Here is a 21,694-nt window from a genome sequence, read left to right as displayed (position 1 = left end):
ACAATGTTCTTCTTAAGTTCCGTCATATCGATCTCTTTACACTTCGGCAAAGAAATATCTTTGCGCATACTCTTTGGTTTCTGGCATACTAACATTACATGAACAGAGAAATGTTCACCTACTAGATTACCATGACCATCACTGATGTTCGGACTCTGAACGTTTGGAACTTCGTTTAGTATCTGACTGGATGACATGGATAGAAACACTTGAAGTGCCTGTGTAAAGCAAAATTATATCCGGGTGAAATTTGATCCGGAAGAAAAAATTTCACAGTAGTTGTTATTATTCTTTTATCTGGAGGAAACTATTTCCCTGCGATATTTTGTCCTTTGCCGTGAAATTCTATCTGGGTAGTTAACTTATTGAAGAGTTATTAGAAAAAAAATTATCCTTTAAAAATACAATGAAATAATAATAGTGTATTTGAAATAAAGCGAAATTGTTAAAAAAATATATATATTATAATGGGAAATAATTTCACAAATTATCCTCAGGATAAAATATCACAGAGGAAGAAATAAACCGTTACACCTGCACGCTTTGTTTCCGGAGACGGACAACTGAATAATTAGAATTCGTTTTTATTTTTTTTTTATTATCTCCTATTTTAGGTTTCTGCAAAACATAAAGTCATTCTGTGCAAAGTCAGCTTAATATACAAATTGTAAATACGTCTAAATGATCGTTTTGTTAAAACTAATCCGTATAATAATCCATCCTTGTTCGTATCGCATTATCATTCCGAAAATTGTATGGATTTTAAATGATTATATCACGTGACAATAAAGATGGCAGACGAACGAGAACCACCCCCGATGGAGGAATCGAACGAAAACAACGAAGATGACATTTTTTCTGAAGCTATAGAGGTTATTTAACTGATGCAAATCTTAACCCTTTTAATCATGAGAACGAAATCTTACTTTAACTTCTAATTGACATCTAAAAACAGGAAATAACACCCGAATGTTTTCCTCATAGTCAAACCGGCTCCTTTGACAAACTGACGTTTATACTATTTTAGGGTGTTACTCATAAGCACATCATGCTTTAAAGACATATATTTATCTATATAAGAAAAAAAATCATATTAGTTACCATTTATTACCATGACACAGTTGTTTGTTTGGAATGACAATAATTGGCAAGGTTGTTTCTCAAGTTCCTGGTATCAAAATAATATGAGGCAGGCATTACCTGTGAAAGGGGACGAAGTCTGTATTTTTTGTGAGGTTTTCTCGATAAATTATATATTATATTTTTTTTATTTTTTTTTTTAATTCAGACATATTTTAACTTCAAAATTTGTTAGAAAAAAACCAGAAATACTGTAACTTTTTCGATTTTGGTTTTGTTGTTTAATGAGGATTTTAGTTGTTGCGTTATTTAAGTTATGACGTCATATTCAATGTAAACAAATAAACACGATCATCAGGTAACGTTTATTCATATCAAAGACAAAAAATTATTAAAAATGAAATTGGTATTGTGTTCCTTGAGTTCCTATATTTACCAGACTACTTAATCAGTTAATGTCTCAGACTTATTTGACAACGAGACCAGAAGAAGGAAGTAAAAGCTGAATTTCAGTATTTAGGGGACATTTTTTTATAATTTAAATCAAAGTTTCCAAAACATGTTCACTTGGTTAAGTAATTTAAAGTTTTATTAATCATTATTTCATTGCACTTTGAAAAGCTTTTGATAAATTTGTGTCACACTATGTACATTCGATAAGGTTTCACATTCTTTTTTAACTAATAAGCTTCATCATTACAGGATACAGGGGGAATTAAATTACTGGATACAAAATTTTCTAAGCAATCGCAAACAGGCAGTAGTTCTAGAGGGGGAAAAATCTGAGTATGTTGCAGTTGAGTCAGGGGTTCCACAGGGGTCAGTTCTTGGACCAAGTCTCTTCTTGTACTATATTAATGACATTCCATCTGGTCTAACATCTACAGTACGTTTATTTGCAGACGACACAATAGTTTATTTGGCAATAAAATCAAACTCCGATGCATTAACATTACAAAAAGACCTAGACAAACTTGCATCGTGGGAAACTACTTGGAAAATGGCATTCCACCCAGATAAGTGTAATGTAATTTCAGTCACCAGAAATAAAAAACCAATCACATTTGACTACACATTACACAATCATTCATTAGAACATGTAACAACAGCAAAATATCTGGGGGTCACCATCAGTTCCAACCTTAAATGGGATGTGCATATTAACAACATATGCAAGAAAGCTAATAGCACACTAGGCTTTCTAAGGAGGAACCTGAACATAAGTTCAACATCCATTAAAGAGCAAGCATATAAGTCCCTAGTAAGACCATCACTAGAGTATGCTTGCTCTGTTTGGGATCCATACTTACAACAAGACATAGATAGCATTGAAAAAGTTCAAAGGAGGGCTGCCCGTTTTGTTACCAACAAATACAGAAACACCTCAAGCGTTGGTAACATGTTACAACATCTTGAATGGCGCAGTCTCTCTGACAGAAGAAAAGACTCCAGATTGGTAATGCTTTACAAAATTGAACACGAAAAGGTTGCAATTCCTAAAAATAATAAATTAATTCCTCAAAAAAGACAAACAAGACATTCTAATTCGAACAGCTTCCAAATTCCATCCTGCAAAACACAGTACAGAAAAGAATCATATTTTCCAAGAACTATTACCGACTGGAACAAACTACCAGATAACATTGTAAATTGCACTTCAGTAGACTCTTTCAAATCCTCAATCTCAAAGCATCAATATTAATTACAACATCTTACTTTATTATACAAAACATTTTATATTTTTAATTTTTCGTATTTTAAAAAAAAAAAAAAAAAAAAACTTGTACATTTTTTCAATCTATGTCTTGTTGTAAGTTTCCTCCTGTGACATAATCTTCAATTTGTTGAAGGCGGTCACTATATGGTAGAAGTAGAAGTAGAAGTACCTTATCTTCTTCTGTTATTTATATTATTCAAATTTCTACAAGCTAAGTATTTCACCCTCAAGTTGTGAGTGGCTATGTAGCCTTTGCTAATCATCTATTCCATTGTGCGATTGGAATTAGACTTTAGAGTATAGTGAAATAAAGTTAACAACAGTTAACATGGTTAAAGGAAGTATAGATGAAAAGAATTCTTAGTATTTATTATAGATTTAATCTGTTTTACCCCAAAAAACGTAAATGTAAGGAAAAATTTTGAATGGAGACAAAAAAGGGGAAGTAACATTAACTCAAGTTGAAAAATGTTTGTAAAACAACAGTGAAATTTATTTACGACCTAAAGCTAAGATAATTGGTGTTAATTAAAAGTGTGTTTGACACCAAAGCTGTCAAGTGAACCCATGCACTTAATGTGTAACTTAATTTGACAGTTTACACAGCAACTGTACTTCTGTTGATGAAAGAATTTGCCAGTGTTTCTAAGGAAAATCTCTTATGAAATGGATCTCAAGGCTAAGAAATCCAGGTGAAAAAGGGTCATTTTCGGAATTCACTGGTTATTCAGTGACCTGGCGGGTGTCCCGGGTGATGCCTTAGAATTTTGAAAATCTCAGGTCATACCCACAGAATACGGGTCAGTTGACAGGTATGGTATTGATAAATTTGACATATAAATATCAACAAGCTATATATATTACACTAGACCAAGTTATGATATGATGTCACTTTCCTGAAGTAGTGGAGTACTTAATTATAGTTCACTATTCTTCCCTTTGTTATTTTAGCCAATAAAACATGAAATATACTGATTTTAAGCTTTGATTTCAGAAGAAAACTACTGATGAATCAAAAACTGAGGTATGAAAAATATGCACTATCAAATATTCCTCTCAATACCAACATTCCTATCATGTATATAATAGTCGATGCAAATTTTTAATTACTTGATCTATACATGTATATGAGATCTAATTTATTTATTTGATTTCATTGGTGAAACTTATAAACTATATTCCTATAAATATACAAGTGTATAATTAAATAAATAACAGCATGCTAAATTACAGCTGCAGGTATTTAATCATGATTTAACTAAGATGCAGGTAAAAATCATAAATCCCATTGCTATACGTACAATGACATATACACATGCACAAAAATGTACATGTGACAAGGAAATAGATAAAAGAATATGTGGTATGAGTGTCAATGAGACAACTCTCCATCCAAGTCACAATTTATACAGGTAAACCATTAAAGCATATATGTTACATTTATCACCAACAATTACTTTGATTTTAGGAATCCAAATTTTATATTAACAACATGTACAAAATCCCTTACATCATGTACATGATCAAACCTAAAATTATTTAGATACTTTCACTTTTTAAAAGTTTATTTTCACATTATTAAACACAACTTATTAATTACTGATATATTGAAACTATCTATAGAAGGTTAAAGCCTCAGATGTATACAAGATTTGATATGATTTTTAAATTTAATATATAATATAACAAACATTGTCTCATTGGCACACATACCACAGTAACCACACCTTCCTATATCTATAAACATCAGTCATATAATGCTTTTAAAGCCTGGTTGGTATTAATATACATATATATATTGACTATACATGTATGTTTTACAATTTTAAAGTTTTTAGAATTGTAAAATATTGTATTTCCTTTACATGTACACAGTTTTACTTTACAATAAAAAATCTGACTATATGTATATGTTTCTCCAATATGCAGCTACTGTTAATTGACTTGTGTTAGTTGTCACTTTGACACACACATTCTACATTATAATTTCTACTCAATTGTTGTTACCATGATATCCTGACATTGCTTTGCCCATACATACCACCAGAAGTCATTTTCATGTTATTTCTTTTCATTTGTGATATATTTAATATAATATTATTAATACTGACTTGTGAATTATACATGCAAGTTTCATGGTTTTATATAAGTTATAGGTTCAATTAACATGATTAAAAGTATTCTGAATTATTTGCTTTTCTTCAAGTCTTTGGGATTGAGAAAGAAACAAATCAGACTTTCAGTGTGCATTTCATTAAACTTGGGGTTGAATGGAACAAGAGATCCATGCTGATTGCATAAAGACACATAATGCAAATATTATATAAGTAGATACTAGTTTTACAGTATTATATGGTTTATTCAATTTAGACATTTGACTTAACTAATTCATTGTGACAAAATATGACAGATTTAGAAGTAATTTGTAAAAAATAACTTCACAAACTGACAATAAGATGTTAGCTATTAAAATATAGAAAGGAGGAAGCACACCTTTTAGTTTATACTATTAACATGATTAGGTACTTAACATACTTAGGCTAGGGTTTTATTCTTACAGGAACAACCAGATGAAGATTCAAAACAAGAACCAACAAGAGTACCAATTAAAGCAGATATAAACACTGATGATTTGTTTAGTGGTAAATTGTTACATTATTAAGATATTTTACAAACTACAAAGTAATAAGTCTTGATATGTGTCACTGAAACAACTTTTAAAGGAACCATACATGCTATAAGACATAAACAATGATAAATATCAATAAACAAATGTGAAGCAGCTTTACATAGTTTTTACTCAATTAATCTATCACATTGAACATCATGAACATTGTATTTTACAATCTGTCCAAGTTATTGACAAAAGACTGAAAGTAAAGTTTATAAAAAATATGGATGTTATGATGCCTATTTGTGCTTTGTTTGTTGGTAAGTTCTGTAGTGTAAAGGTAATTTTTAGAGGGAAATGATATAGAGTTGATGATTCATTCAGTTGTAATCTGCTTCACTCCATATGTAATGCTAGTTGTTAATGATTACAGATATTGTACATGTACTTCCCTAGCTCAACTGCTTAAGGCTGGCTAAATATTTACAATCAAGTGAAGCAATCCCGTCTCAGCTGCTTAAGGGGGCTTGCGGGTATAAATCTTTTTTTTTTAATATAGGATTTCGCTTTATTTTTCTATAAATGAACTTTATCATATATACTTAATAGAAAAATGAAATAAAAAAATGGGGTCACCATTCATTTAAGCTTACAATCTGCCTCCGAAAGAAGGATACATTTGTGTTAAGGTCCTTTTTTTCTGTTGAACTAATAGGAGAAAAAGAGGTAATATTGAAATAAAAGAAGAACTAAATTATAGAAATCGCTTAAATTTTTCAATAGTTAAGTCCAAGCACAACTTATTTGAAAAAAATATTAAGAAATATAGGTCATCGATGAGTTAAAAACGATATTTCATATTAATGCCAAAAAATGGCATTTTTTGCATCAAAGGGAGATAATTATAATTTGCAGCTTTTTCAATGATATGTATATTTTAAAAGTCACCTGGGGCCAAAACAAATTGATTTTCTGGGTAGATTATTGACCATATCATAAAGTAACAATTAATAGTGTAAAAACTAGAATTTATAATTAAAAAAAAGTATTTAAAATTTTTCTGAAATTTTTGTACCCTCGAGCCTCCTTAAAGTCGGTATACATGCATTGACATATTTTTTTACATGTATTTATTTATAAAACAGGTGAAGGTGATGAGGTCAAACTTGATTCTGAGGAGGAAGAAGAGGAGGAGGAGGAGGAAGTCCCTGAACCAGAACCTTCAAAAAAGGATGAGTCCAACCCTTTTAATTCTGTAGAACCTCCAAAGCCTACAGAGGAACCAACACCTACTCCACAAATATCTGTGTCCTCACATAGCTCCTCGTCAGCTGTTAAAGTAACAGCTTCTAAACCTTCAAAGGAAGAGGTGAGTGTTGTATAGATATATAAAATATACAATGAAAACTGATCCACATGTTATAAAAACAAACAATTTCTTTTGCCAGCATAGTTTTTCAATTTCTACCATATCAGTTATAACACTTATTCCGGATATCCGCTGAATCTTAGTGTTATACCAATCAAAACCTTTTAGCTCATAAAGGCATATCAAAGATTTATACTACAACTAGGAAGATCTAAAGCCTAGGTAACACCTTACCGGATAGCTCGAACGGATGCCTAACAGATAACTTTTTTTCAATCCGTTCATGTCCGTTAGACGTCCGTTCTTATCCTTTAGACGTCCGTCCATATCTGTTGCATGTCCGTTAAGCGTACGTTTTATCCGTCGACGTCCGTTCTGTCCGGTGGAAAATTTTGAGCATGTTCAAAACTTTGAACGGACGTCCAACGGATAAAATTGAACGTCCATTAGGCGTCTCTTTTGTATGGTACTCATCTGTTTCGTTTCCATAAAGTGTCCGTTATACATCCGTTGGAGGTCTGGAAGATAAATTCACCAACGGACTTCTACCGGACGTTTAACGAATAAAACGGATGAGAAACAGACTTCTACGGGTGATAAAGGATAAAACGGATGATGAACGGATCTAAAACAGATAAATGCCAATTGAAAATTTCATGTCAGAAGTGCCAATTATTGGTATTTCAGATTTCTTAATGTTCATGAATACTTTTTATCCATAATCAATCTTAGAGTATAGGCACTTCAACACAATCAAGCAGTTCTTATTCAGGCCAGACACTGCCCTTTGGTGGAATTTTGAAGAACAAACCAAAACCAGTTACACAGAAACGTTTTGAATATTTCTGCGATTTACATGTATTATTATTGTCGCCTTTGATTTTTCCGTATATCTTGTTCATCCCTTTTGCTTTCGTTATGTGTCCGTTTTATGCTGTACTCGTCCGTTGGATGTACGTTCGACATCCGTTCTGTCCGTTATACATCCGTTACACCTCCGTTTTATTCGGTCAGTACATCAACGGACTCCCAACGGATAACAATTTTGTCAACGGACAACTCTTATTTTCATCCGTTAGGCGTCCGTTTGTGCTATCCGGTAAGGTGTAACCAAGGCCTAAAAAAAACCATAGAATTTTATAATATACATGTAGGTCAAAACTGGCTTTAAAAACCAACACTTTATACTGCTTGCACATGTATGCCTTTATCTTTTAATACAATGTATCACAAAGAAGAATCTGGATATTTAAGGTTACAGCCTCTAACCAGTAACAACTTATATGATTTATCTGAAACATTCAAGTTTCCTTCAAGTGTTAAATCCTTCACAGTCAGGTTATTCAATATCGTAATCTCTAGAATTTTTATATTTTTTTCAAAAAAAAGTAAAAAAATCATAGTTGCTAAAATAATTTTGAATAATTGGTAGTATAATAAGTATAGAGGTTTCATATTTTGAAAGTCTAATCCGTATAAGCAATCCACAACTTATAAGCCAACATTCTGAAATAGCCATGAAAAGTATGTTACACTTACATTTGTTTGAGAAAAATTAAATAAAAGTTTTATTGAAAATAACATAAAATTGAGAATGGAAATGTGGGATGTATCAACCTACTAACCTAAGAGCGACAACCAAAGGCAAGCATTGACAAATATTTTGTTTTCTATATTTTTAGGAGGAGGAAGAAGATGAATTCACAATAGATATAAAAGTATCAGATCCCCAGAAAATGGGAGATGGTATGGGTGCTTATATGGTGTACAGAGTTAGAACTAAGGTATGATAGTCATTTAATATATAAGAAACATTTTATCTTGATTTGTGCTTACTGGGTACTTTTCCCATTTGGTTTTGAGATGGGGATAGTTTCTTAATCCAGTTTATTTCATACTTTTTTTTTTAATATTTGATTAAACAATGCACATTATATATTGCTATTCCTATACATTCTAAGCAACAATATTTATACACCAGCTTAAAAGGAGGGAGTTTAAAAGTTTTCCTAAATCTGTTAGACACATTTTCAGCAACTACAAGTCATATCTTCTCTATGTAAGACACCAAGCTTATATGGATATGTCATACTCTGAGACAGTATTCAGTTTCTTGTGAAAATTTATTCTATTAAAATGCACAAACATGCACTTTACTTCATATATTTATCAGTAACTACAAGTCATAGCTTCTTTATATATTAGTCAAAGTGGATAAAAGCAATTATAGGCAACAGTAAGTTTATTTTTAAGAATTAAATCATTATGTAATTTATTGAGAAAAAAAACCTCTTTCTTTGTATGACATAAAAAGCTTATAAACACTTAACAATTTATACAATTCAGACTTCAGTACCTGCCTTCCGTAAAGCTGAGTTGAGTGTGTTACGTAGATTTAGTGACTTTTTAGGACTGCATTCAAAGTTAGCAGAAAAACATGTTTCAAAAGGTGTTATAGTACCTCCTGCTCCAGAAAAAAGTGTTATAGGTAAGAACATGACAAAAATTGAGTATACAGAATCAGATGTAAAATATAAGTTATTAGGAAAAGAGATATGAAACTTGAACATGTAAAATAAAATATAGAATGAAAAAAAATCATTTAAGGAATGTTATTTTGTTCAATAGCTTTAGTAAAAATTGCTAAGGTTCCAAACTCCCTCAGGCAAAGCTGATCTTAGCTGAATTTTGCTAATCTTTTTTAGTTTCATTCTGGTCATTTAGCTGCTAACATTTCTACATACATATTCATACATCTCTTGCTTTCAATCATTTAGGCATTCTGGATGAATGTAAATCTAGAAAAGCTCTCAGTGCACTAAATTTATTTGTTAAGACATACTATTTTATTTATTTATTTCAAGGTATGACCAAAATAAAGGTGTCTAAAGATGATTCAGGATCATCAGATTTTATAGAAAAGAGAAGAGCTGCTCTTGAAAGGTTAGTATTCACTGAAATATCCTCTATTGTCAAGGCGGATAGTGTTCTGTATAATTGACTTCATTTTCATGGTTCATTGCATTGGTCTGTTTCTCAGATACTATAAGCAATATATGTCAACTACGTTTAGATTTGGAATGATTTTAAGAGAGACATGTCTATCTGGTAAGGTTCATTTGAACTTGACATTATTTACATAGATCATTTATTATGCTTAGTTCATGTAAAAACATTTATCTAAAAACTTTCAATATAAATTTCATCATGGTAAAGCAGGCAAGTCATTAAAGTGTGTTCACTGTTGTTAAATAATATATGTTTAATATTGATCAATACATTGTATGTTTTATTGGAAAATAGATTCCTAACCAGAACAGCATCCCATCCTTTATTGAGAATGGATCCAGATTTCCGTGATTTCTTAGAACGTGAGGGAGATTTACCCAAGTCTACTAATACATCAGCTTTAAGTGGTGCAGGCGTGATGAGATTGTTCCATAAAGTAGGAGATGCAGTCGATAAAATATCATTTAAAATGGACGAGTCAGATGAGGTAAGGATAGTCACAACCTCTACAAGATAGTGAAAGGCGGACATGTTTGTATGTATCATCATAGGGGAGACAACTTTTTTCTGCTACATTTTAATAACATTTTTACACTGTTCTCTCTATAAACCTTTCATCTAAACACTGAAATCTGTTATCTATTCGATAGAGATTTAATATAGTAAAAGTGACTCAAGCTATCATTATTGATAAAGAGTTGATAGTTACTTATGTGCTGTGCTAGCCCTGTAGTATTCCTGGTTGAACTAAACTTATAATTCTGCATTGAATTCAGGAAAACTGGTACTTTATTTTGACTTGGAGCCGGAAAAGGCTTTTTAATCATTTAACTTGGTTATGGTGACATACTTTTTTTACGGTAACTGAACTAAATTTTCTTTGATAAAATCTTTTTATTTTCAATTTTCAATTTAGAGAAAATGTCCTGATTTTTATTTATATATATATATATTAAATAAAAATAAAAGAGATGTAGCATGATTGCTAATGAGACAACTATCCACTAAAATCCAAAAGACATGCATGTTAGCAACTATAGTTCACTGTGTGTCCTTCAACAATGAGCAACATCCATATTGTAAAGTTAGCTGTAAAAGGCTCTTCATTGAAAAAATTTGAAACAATTTAAACAAGTAATTTGTGTGTGCCTCCCCTAACATGAACAAGGCTAACAACCCACACAAGAAAAAACAGTGTAAATCAGTCTAAAATGGACAATCTGTTTATCACTTTTTTTCTTGGGCAACTTCAATGATGTTGTCTTATGCTGTCATCATATTCTCAATCTACTTGAACCAGATGAACCATTCTTGTTCCAGTAGCTTGAGAAGGTTAAGAAAAAAGATATAACTTTTTCTCCCATGACATACTTCTGTCCATTCCATAGATGATGAATATGTTAACGTATTTGTCTAAGACATATTTCTGTCCATTTCTGCCCATGGATGACCAGTGTTATAAGGATATGGAGGTAAACCTACCTGTTGTTTTATGTGTTTGCTGTAACCATACTTATGTTGCATTTTTAGTCAACACTCTTTTTTATATAGAATTAAGTAGTTTTTTTTGTCTCGCCTGTTGCAGAACGGCTACATGGGGATACTCATCTTGCAACCCTAGGGAATTTACCTATTTGTATATAGTGTAATTTTTCAGTTGTACACATTTATCTGACCATGACCTTATTTTAATGGATCATTGTTGAGGTTAAGTTTCTGTTATACCTGTAGGAAGGCTTTTTCAATTTGACGATAAAGCAGGCGAGCCGTTTTAGCGTGTGCACTCCCTTTGTTTTTTTTAATTCATTTTTTATTATTTTTTTTGTAAATCATGTTATTATTTGTGAAACTAGTCTTTGTTTTGACAAAACTTAAGAAACTTAAGTAGGTATGCTGATTATCAGATATTTATAACTTTTTTACACCAGAAAGAAGGATACATGTCTAATTATAGCCAATGAAGTGATAGTTATTATCAAATTAACAGTAGAATCTACATATATTTTATTTATTTCCTAGTTTGCACATTATATGTTGTTACAGTCTGTAAATATATATGTACATTATCCATGACCACATGGTTTATAGTGCATGATAGAATAAAACATATAGTGAAGCCTGCACCCAGAGGATTGAATTATAGTCCTTTGATTATGGGACTAAGTGATCACAATGTCAAATGTCAATTTATAAGGCCTTGGTGCCAGAGTGGTCTTCTGTAGTCCTACGATTCTGGGACTATCTGATCACACTGTCAAATGTCAATTTATAAGGCCTTGGTGCCAGAGTGGTCTTCTGTAGTCTTACGATTCAGGGACTATCTGATCACAATGTCAAATTTCAATTTATAAGGCCTTGGTGCCAGAGTGGTCTATGTTCCCTATGACATTAACCTTTGCAATTCACATCAATCAATATTTAGTATCTTATGTGTACTAGTACATGTATTTAGTCTTTTCCTAACTGTATTTGTTTATTTTGTTATATACATTTTTTTTCTTTTCATTTAATGTTCCCCATTTATTTGGTAGTATATTTATCATTACTTGACCAACAGTTCCTTCAATAGATAAGTTAGTATACTTGTATTTCTAACATATTAAGGTCTTAATTAACAAGAACTTAAATAAAAGTTATTGTAATTATTATAAGTAAATGTCTATTATTCTTAATTCTGTAAACTAGGTATGAACTTTGGTTGTAATTGTTACTGAATACTAATTCTCTATGGTCGGGTTGTTGTTGTTGCTTTAACACATTTCCCATTCCCTTTCTCAATTTTAATCTTATTGGGAGATTAGGACCAAGGGTCCTGAAAGGGGGATATTTGCTGATACTTGAAAGGTCATTGCCTGAAATGGTAGATGTGGATTTTGGTTAAAAACGTTTTTTTTACAGAAATAATACAGTCATTTCATAGAGTTCATGTTGCTTTATCACCATTTTGCATTAATTTTTGTTTTTAACTGCTTTTCTGGTAACTTTAATTGACTGCCTTATGGCCTTATCATTCATCTTTTGGTTTCTGGTAGATAGTGTCTCTTTCTCAATCATACCACATGTCTTTGTGTTTATGTAGCCTCAGTAATAGACAATTTTGCTATTGTGTATTTACTACAATAAATCCATAATGATATCATGGTACTGGTGTAAAATTAGAAGGCCATAAAAGTCACCATAAAATTAACTTTCTTATAATATATCAAATTGAAATGTAAAAAATGTATATGTACTGAAAGCATCAGATGTTTCCTTTTTTATAGTGGTTTGATGAGAGACACCAACAAGTAGAAAACTTAGATGTACAGTTAAGAAAATTACATTCCAGTATGGAGACTTTAGTGCATCATCGGAAAGGTAAGAAAACTAAGATATATACTTGGATTCATCTTATAGATATAAGAAGATGTGTTATGAGTGCCAATGAGACAACTCTCAATCCAAGTCATAATTTGTAAAAGAAAAACCATTATAGGTCAAGGTACATTCTTCAACACTGAGCCTTGGCTCACACTGAACAGTTTAGCTACAAAGGGCCCCAGTGTGAAACCATTGAAACGTGAAAACCAATTGTCTAATATATATAAAAAAAAAACGAGAAACACTGATGAACCACATCGTCAAACAACTACTGAACATCAGGTTCCTGACTTAGGAAAGGTGCAAACAAATGTAACGGGTTTAAACGTTTTAATATGTCTTGAATAGTGCATTCAACGTTGGTCATAATGAAATATAGAAGTGTATTGTATTCTTTGAAACAGACTAATCAATTTGTCTCTCACTTTAAAAAATGGAAAGAACATAGAAAGCTTAGACCCAATAAAATCACTTTATAATTTTATAGTTTAGAATTTACCTTTTAGATTTTAATAATGATATCTTTTAGTACATATATTATTTATTTTTAACATCACAAATACTGACATAAATGGGTTTGTTTTTATGTTACAATTTTACTTTCCAGCAGCAGTTTTCACTTTGCCATTCTTAGTTTTTTTTAAAGTGTGAAAAAAAGCTTGAAATATGAACAATTGAAAAACAAACAACTTTATTTGAAAACCTAAATTACTGTTAAAGTCAAACAATTTACCTTTCTTTGATGAATCAGCCGAGATTAAATATTTATATGCAAACTCATAGCTTCATGACCTCTATTACTGTTTACTGGTAATAACTTACCATTGCTGAAATCCCAAGGAAACAAGTGATTACTCCAGGGAACAAGTTTCTAAACTAGATTTTGTACAATAACTGACTTTGTCAAACAAGAATACAACACACCAGAAAGTACCACATACAGACAATGTACTGACCCGATGGGAAAGTTGTACTTATGTTTTAGCTTACCAAACCTTTTTCTTTTTTTCTCCAGGAAACAGGAAAAGGGAAATCCGAAGCCCTGGGATAAAACTATTTAACGGTTAGTGCCAAAAACAACAACTAACAATTTATTTTATTTTTTGACAGAGTTAAGCCTAACCACAATGCACTTCTCCAAGAGTGCAGCCATGCTAGGGAACGCTGAGGAGCATACTGCATTATCACGAGCCTTATCACAACTAGCTGAGACAGAGGAAAGGATAGAAATAATACAACACGACCAGGCCGATAATGATTTCTACCAAATGGCAGAGTTACTGAAAGATTATATTTCTTTGTTAGGTTCAGTAAAAGTAGGTATAATTAAGTGTGACTGACATATGCATACTGTTAACTCATCTTAGTCATATTTTAAAATTATTCTTAATAATAAATGAGCGATAGTTAGATTGTTCATTATTACATGAATATTCAGGATGAGAACAATGTCTAATAACATATATGTTGTTAGTTAAAAGATTTTAAAAAGGGATACAAACAATATACAAACAATATACATCAGAACTTTTCTGAAAAGTGATACAAATACTGTGAAGACAGTCAAAATATTAAACTTTTTACATAATATAATTATAAATAGAAAATATAATATAGGTATAGAAAATGTTGATGTTGGGTAAAAGTCAGTGATAAAGCAACCCAACAAAATTGTTCACCAAGTAAGGTATCTAGATTTCACTATAAGCAATATGGTTAAGAACCAATCTCACATAGAAGATTCTAGACAGAATTCAGACCAGTTGTTGAAATGAACACATACATGTAATAGCAACATTTTTCTCATTAAGAAATCCAATTAAGGTCTTACTTTATTTTGTGTTCTATTTATAGGAAGTTTTTCATGAACGATTTAAGACTTACAAAGTGTGGAAGGAAGCGGAAGCAACATTAACCAAGAAAAGAGAAAATAAAGCCAAGTTAGAGTTGGCCGGTAAAAATGATAAAGTACCGCAGGCACAGAATGAAATTACAGAGGTAAGACCATAAACCAAAAAAAAAATGAAAATAATACTAACTCTCTAGTTAACCATTAGAAATTATAAAGTACCTCAGAAACAGAATGAAATAATATAGGTAAGAGCAGGAAAAATAAACCAATTTAGAAGTTGTAGGGAAGGGGAGGTAACATGCTAATGTACCTGTCTGTTCATTGGACATCAAAATGGATAACTGCACAACAAATAAAGAGATCAAACATTGTGAGGATGTCAATAATAACTATGCAATAGCTACTGGGTTGCAGTGATAATTTCACAACAGTAAGTGGGTGGAAGTATTGACATGGTACAGGTTAGTTGACGGTTGTGACAACAGCTAATGAATTGGTGTGGTTACTACGCAACAGTCAAAAGGCGGGTGTGGTGACTAGACTACAAATTGAGGAGGGAAATATTACTTACGGTAGTCAAAAACAAAATAACAAAAATACCGAACTCTGAGGAAAATTTTAACAGGAAGTAACTGCTACTTTGAAATGTTTATATCAGTGCATAAATGTAGTATAACGAACAAAAAACTGCAGTCATAAAATGCCTTACTCTAAAGATTTCTCTTGTTATATTTAGTGGTCTGAAAAGGTTGAGAAAGGAAAGGAAGATTTTGAAAAGATTTCACAGACAATAAGGAAAGAAATGGGAAGATTTGATAGACACAGAGTAGAAGACTTTAAAACAACTGTAGTTAGATATCTAGAGCAGCTAATGGAAAATCAACAAAAGGTAACTGGCCTATCAAATGTTAGGGTTTCTAAAAATATGACAATGAAATTGGTTCTATTATAAGTTAGACAAAAAAAAATTATTTCTTTAGATCTGGAGATTTTATGTGAATAGAGACATATATAGATCAGGTAGCAACTATTTACAAAACTTGATCTGAATTATATAGCAAATGATTACCTATACAAATCAAGTATACATGACTGAATTCTTGGTTTAGCATCTCCTGCAAAGTTTTTAGATTCATTCAAGACATTCTCAAATATAAATGAATGAATACATTTTTCTTATATTTGAGTAAATTAGAATTAATTAATTCATAAATTCCTTTTTAAATATGAATAAAAGGAAATGACGAATATATGTCAATGAGACAGCAACCCAATGACTCAAAAATGCTGAAAGACATCAAGAGGTCAACACTCTCTCTTCAATAAAAAACAAGTACCGCGGTAACAAAATCAAACTTGTCTCAATTATAACTGAAAGTGTGAAGTTTACCATGTTAGATTTGATTCTCTTATCAATGTCTGAAAAGGGATAACATAGCTTAGTACACATTATAAAACTAATGAACAACATCAGAGACACACAGAAGAATATTAATGTAATTTACAAGATTTATACTGAGTAAAAAAAAGTTTAGCAACAGATAATTTTAAATTATATCTTAATTTGCAATTTTTACATGACGTCTATTTGGAAATGGGGATTCCCGATTTATTCGTATGAAACCCTGCAAGGTAATTCCCACCCACATTCTTTCGTTTCTTTCATTTATTTGTCAACACAAATTAAAAATTTGTATCGTGATGAAAGATTTAACTCTTTTCTACAAAAGACAGTATTTGAAATTGGAGTAATTTGTCTTCATACTTGTTAATTCTGACACCAAAAATGTGAAGCGCCATTTTTCATTGAGGCCGTAATATTACGGCCCCCGCACGAGACCGGAGAAGTTTCAAGGCCGTAATATTACGGCCCCCGCATGACAAGGGTTAATACTAAAGATTAAAATATTTGAAATATTTTATTGAATATTTTTTGGTAAACTTTTTTTAACTCTGTATACAACAATTGGAAGTTTTTAACGACCTTGACTGGCTGTACAGCCCTTGCGCGGTTGGTATTCTGTATATATGTAAAACAAGCCATTTATTTACAGCCAACAGGTTTTTATTACATTTATTTTAGACCAAAGATTTAATTAATATCTTAAAACCTGTTTTATATATACTCAAATGGAGAGTAAATAGTTAACTTCATAAAATACTGTATGAAGAAAAAAATATCTTCTAGTTTACTTTTGCTTTATTTTACAGTTAATCAAATGTTGGGAAGCCTTTTTACCTGAAGCAAAAGCCATAGCATGATAGTAACCAAGGCGATGGGAAGTGCAAAGGTCACTCATGCAGGTCATGAACTATTGTGAACAAAAAACAATGATAAACTTTTTTTATAATTTAGTTTTTCAATTAGTTCATAGATGAACCCGTCTCAATAATTATGGGCATGAACTGTAAATTATGGGTACATTTGGGAAAGATGAAAAAGCTAATATTTCTGAATAAAAGATATTGTGATATATAATATATATGTTAGTCTTAATAAACTAGTTGAAAAAATATGTTTGAATCATGAAATTTGCATTCAAATAGTTCTCCTAAAACACTATATTAAAATAATTAGATACATGTACATGTATTACTGTTAACATTTCATGTGTTTAACCACAGATGGAACAATAATGGACCAAGATGTAAGGATTTGTCAATTTGTACAGTAACCCATCTGATGTCACTAGATAATTATATCTAAATTCGCATATTTCCATTTTTGAAGAAATTTTGTCACATTGAAGTCCAGAAGAGGAAAATATATGAAAGACTGACTCTTTTAACTGTATATTTCCTTACTTCAGAGACTATTGCATGCAGTATACCTTATTTATAATATTCTTTACAGAATTCCTGGTTAAATATTGTAATCTTCCATAAGATTTATTATACATAGTACAATATTTATGATACAGAATGGGTGACCTTGAATAATACATATTGCTTTAGTTGTAGAAATATTTTGTCAGCATTAATAAGCACTTTTCAAAGCAGTAATTTAAAAAAGAAATTACACAAAAAACTGTGATTATAAATGTCATTATTTTCTTAAAGCTGTGTTATTTAGAGCTATAGAATTAGAGCAAATAAAAGCCAAAATCATCATATATAATATATATTAAATTGACAGAAATGAATAAAGAGAAAAAGGTATGAATTCAGTTAGATGAGTAAATAGTGTGATCAAGAAATCATACCCAAAAATATTTCTGTGAAATAGCAACTCATTTTGAAGAACTGCTTGAGGCATGCAATTGGGACATGAGTTATACTGAAGATATTCTACAATTTAAGTTTTAACTATTTCTGTATAATTAAGCATTCCGTTATGTTTTAATATTTTTTTGGAAAATAGGAAAACAAAATGGGACTAAGTTAAGCATGTGTAAAATTTGCATATTTTATGGATTTGAATGAACTAGACCATTTATTTCTGACTGTAATGGATTTGAATTGATGTGAAGAATATTTTGTTACATTATTTAGGGAGATTGTTTTTATGTTTACTGTTTGTTAAGTAATGTTGACTTTGTTCTGAATAATACAAAATATTGTCAAGGAAATGCATTGTATGTAAGGATTATTAACTGTATGTCTAAAAACATGTAGAAATTATAGATTTTGGTTCCCTATGTAAATGTGTGACAACATAAATAGATAGAAGTAGACATTGAATATTTCAAAATTTATTATTAATTTATTATATTTTATATTTCATACTTGATTTGAATGAAAGACAAAATTATATAAGCATAGGCCTAAGACTAACTGATTATTTGAATCATTTTTGCCTAAATGTGTACTGCCATAATTATCCTTTATAATACTCTTCTTCATTAATGGATACCTTATTATTTTCCAACTATGAACAAAAAACTAGTTAAGCATAAAAACTAGCTATGTTAGACCACGGCAAAGAAATATAAGGCAAAACAAATTTGAAAGTATCATTTTTTCTTTCTCATTAAAAACACTAGATATCCAATATTCCCATTTTTAACCAATACAATTTTTTAACTTGCATTGTTATTTTTTCAGCTAAAAATTGTATGTAGACTCAGATTAGATTAACATTTTGTCGTTAAACAGATGTTTCATAATTTTGTAGTATAATAAGGCACATGTGAATACTGTAAACCAACTAACTTACAAGTGCAATTTATTTTCGCTACTTTCGTTTGAAGAAAAATAACACAAATATAAATGGTCTTGAAAATTTAAAACCTGGATCTTTCCTCGTCTAACAACATCAAGTGAATATAAATATAGCGAAATTAAATTGAAATTTTGATAGAAAAGGCTAAACACGAAATAAAGTATCCACGAAAATAAGTTGGGTTGTTGTCTTTTTGTCACATTTCCCATATCCATTCTCAATTTTACAGTAAAGGAGAAATAGTTAGATTAAACATACATTCATTAAATGAGGAAATCTGACTTTTATTTTGTTTTAAGTATCTTAACTGTGGTAAAGACAAGTTTAAATGTTGATTTAGTTGTCATTAATTTAATTGTATATAATTGCATTAGAAAGCACACATAAACAAGAAATTGATGTTCAACATATATTTAAAGTGCTCACAAGATACAAATTTTTACTGCCAAGCTGCTGACCAAAAACTTTCTATTTAGTACCTGATAATTATTAGTTGGACACACGTACGGACAGGCAAGGTGAATACAATATATGCCAGACTCAGCCTTACTCTGAGTAAAATATATAGTCAGCTTAGGTGCTGTATATTTTAACCATGCACATTTTTTGGTGTTTATTGATTTGTTTTTGTTTTAAGTGCACAAGATAAACAAGAAGCTCTGCAATATAATAAATAAAAGTAGGTTGTATGTACATAACTCACACTTGAGATTTGAGTCAAAATACCCAGCCTCTGATTGTCATCTCTTTAAGCATACATTACATTTCAGTGAAAGATTTTTTTCCTTTTAAGTTTTTTAGTTTAATGCAGATATGGTGTAAAAAGCATCCCAACTTTTGATAAGAAAAATCTTTACCAGTGTATAATTAATTGCCTTTGATATTTAAACAACATTGTAATGAAACAAAGATTTTTCCCTCATAAAAATACTAGTATTTCAATGTAGAACAATCAGTTTGAGATTATAGTAACCACATCTCCATAATATGGAAACCTCACTATGAGATTGATTGATTTTCATTTTATACATGTTGAGTTGTGACTGTGTCTTATTCCAATGTTATAAGCTTACATACCATATATATAAATATCTGCCAATACACTATGCCATTAATATAAAATTTGATAATTTTTGGCAATTTTAACCACATCTGCTAAAAGTTTACCAGAAATATCGAATTCCAACTTTTATCATATTTAAACAGAATATATACAAAATTCATTAAAGTGTTGTATTCAGACAGAATTGATAGATTATAAATCATCACTAGATTGTGTTTAATATGGCTGTTTATTTAAGAAATGTAAAGTGTTCATTTATATGTGTATTCAACAATTTACAATAACAAGAACTTTGCAAATAAATTGATTATTTTATTTATCCCAATCTTTGTACTTTTTGTATGTTTTAAAATTGCATATATAAGATGTGTATATTTCAATCTTTATTACATTAAAATAGGTATAACATTAAATGAGTGCTTCAAAAGCAGGCATAAGTTACAGTTCATGCTTCAATGAGCATGATTAAGGGATAAGATGCTGTAGAAGAATGGAAAACCAAACAGGGCAATTATATAAATGGTTATTTAATGATGAAAACTGACAATATTCTGACTAAGTGTTTAAAAAAAGGAATATAGAAAGAAATATTTTTCGAAATATACAGAAAACTAGAGTACAAAACAGCATCATCCTACTTAAAATAAGGAGTCCTCTATATGACAAGCTTTATCTGTAATACATATGACTAGTGACATGATGAAATCGTGTAGGTTAAATTATGTGATGTCACAAACAAAGTAAGAAGGATTGCTACTTTGAAAAATATAACACATCAGTGATTATATACATGGATTAAGGGTTATAAGATATATCAGTTGATTGATTGTAGTTTGCTTATTGCCCAATGGCAACTAGTGACCCTCGGTGTCAGAGGGGTCTAAGTGGTTGAACTGCTGTTTCAGTAGCCTGTCAACACTGAGGTTGTGAGTTTGAATCCCACACAACTTAGGTGCACTTGACTCCAATCATAATTGACTAAGATTGTCTGTTTTATCAAAAGGTCTGTGGTTTTCTCTCAGACTATATGGCTTCATCTGCCCAAAAAGAAATCTACTATAATAAAAGGCTGAAATTTCGACTACCCATAGTAAGGGTATATTGAATAGGGGCGAAAAAATGTTGCCTTGAAACAGGACACATATTGGCTCCTGAAAGGAGATCTTTATTTTGTAGAATGAGGCACTCCTTCAAGTGCCATGGAAATATTCAAGACTCATATAAACTTGAAGAAAAACTAACCATGAAAAGACAAACAGTGCACTAAACACTATGTAGAACAGCCTGAGCACTAAAAACCATACTAACAATAGGGGGAGACATATTATGTTAATTTCTGTGTCATTTGGTCTCTTGTATAGAGGTGTCCCATTGGTAGTCATTCCACATCATCTTATTTGTTTGTATAATTTAGAAATGTAATATTAAAATCAAATGATCAAATTATCAATTGTAAGAATTATTTCAGAAA

At 30.8% G+C, this 21,694-nt stretch overlaps 1 protein-coding gene across 2 annotated transcripts; it reads left to right on the top strand.

The window, feature by feature from the left end:
* The first annotated feature begins 757 nt into the window (after positions 1–757).
* On the top strand, positions 758–20,542 carry LOC139520964 (sorting nexin-2-like). 2 transcript variants are annotated; one of them, XM_071314079.1, is made up of 13 exons: positions 758–872; positions 3,792–3,821; positions 5,358–5,439; positions 6,554–6,777; positions 8,460–8,561; positions 9,124–9,265; positions 9,642–9,720; positions 10,081–10,273; positions 13,050–13,143; positions 14,257–14,462; positions 15,001–15,144; positions 15,735–15,887; positions 17,210–20,542. In XM_071314079.1, exons 1-13 carry the CDS (start codon positions 792–794, stop codon positions 17,258–17,260), a joined length of 1,581 nt encoding a protein of 526 aa, XP_071170180.1. In that variant the 5' UTR covers positions 758–791; the 3' UTR covers positions 17,261–20,542. The 2 variants fall into 2 exon arrangements, with proteins under 2 accessions (XP_071170180.1, XP_071170181.1); XM_071314080.1 differs by lacking the exon at positions 3,792–3,821.
* The last annotated feature ends 1,152 nt before the right edge of the window (positions 20,543–21,694 follow it).

Source organism: Mytilus edulis, chromosome 4 (genome assembly GCF_963676685.1).
Source record: "Mytilus edulis chromosome 4, xbMytEdul2.2, whole genome shotgun sequence".
Lineage (NCBI taxonomy): Eukaryota > Metazoa > Mollusca > Bivalvia > Mytilida > Mytilidae > Mytilus > Mytilus edulis.
The sequence above is the reverse complement of the archived record's forward strand: the minus strand, read 5'-3'. Positions and strand labels throughout refer to the sequence as shown.

Bases quoted from the DNA above. Each gene is read 5' to 3' on its own strand.
- LOC139520964 (XM_071314079.1), top strand. From the start codon at position 792: ATGGCAGACGAACGAGAACCACCCCCGATGGAGGAATCGAACGAAAAC. The intron at 5,440-6,553 runs GTAAATTGTTAC...TTTATAAAACAG, and splicing joins CACTGATGATTTGTTTAGTG to GTGAAGGTGATGAGGTCAAA. The intron at 14,463-15,000 runs GTAGGTATAATT...TTCTATTTATAG, and splicing joins CTTTGTTAGGTTCAGTAAAA to GAAGTTTTTCATGAACGATT.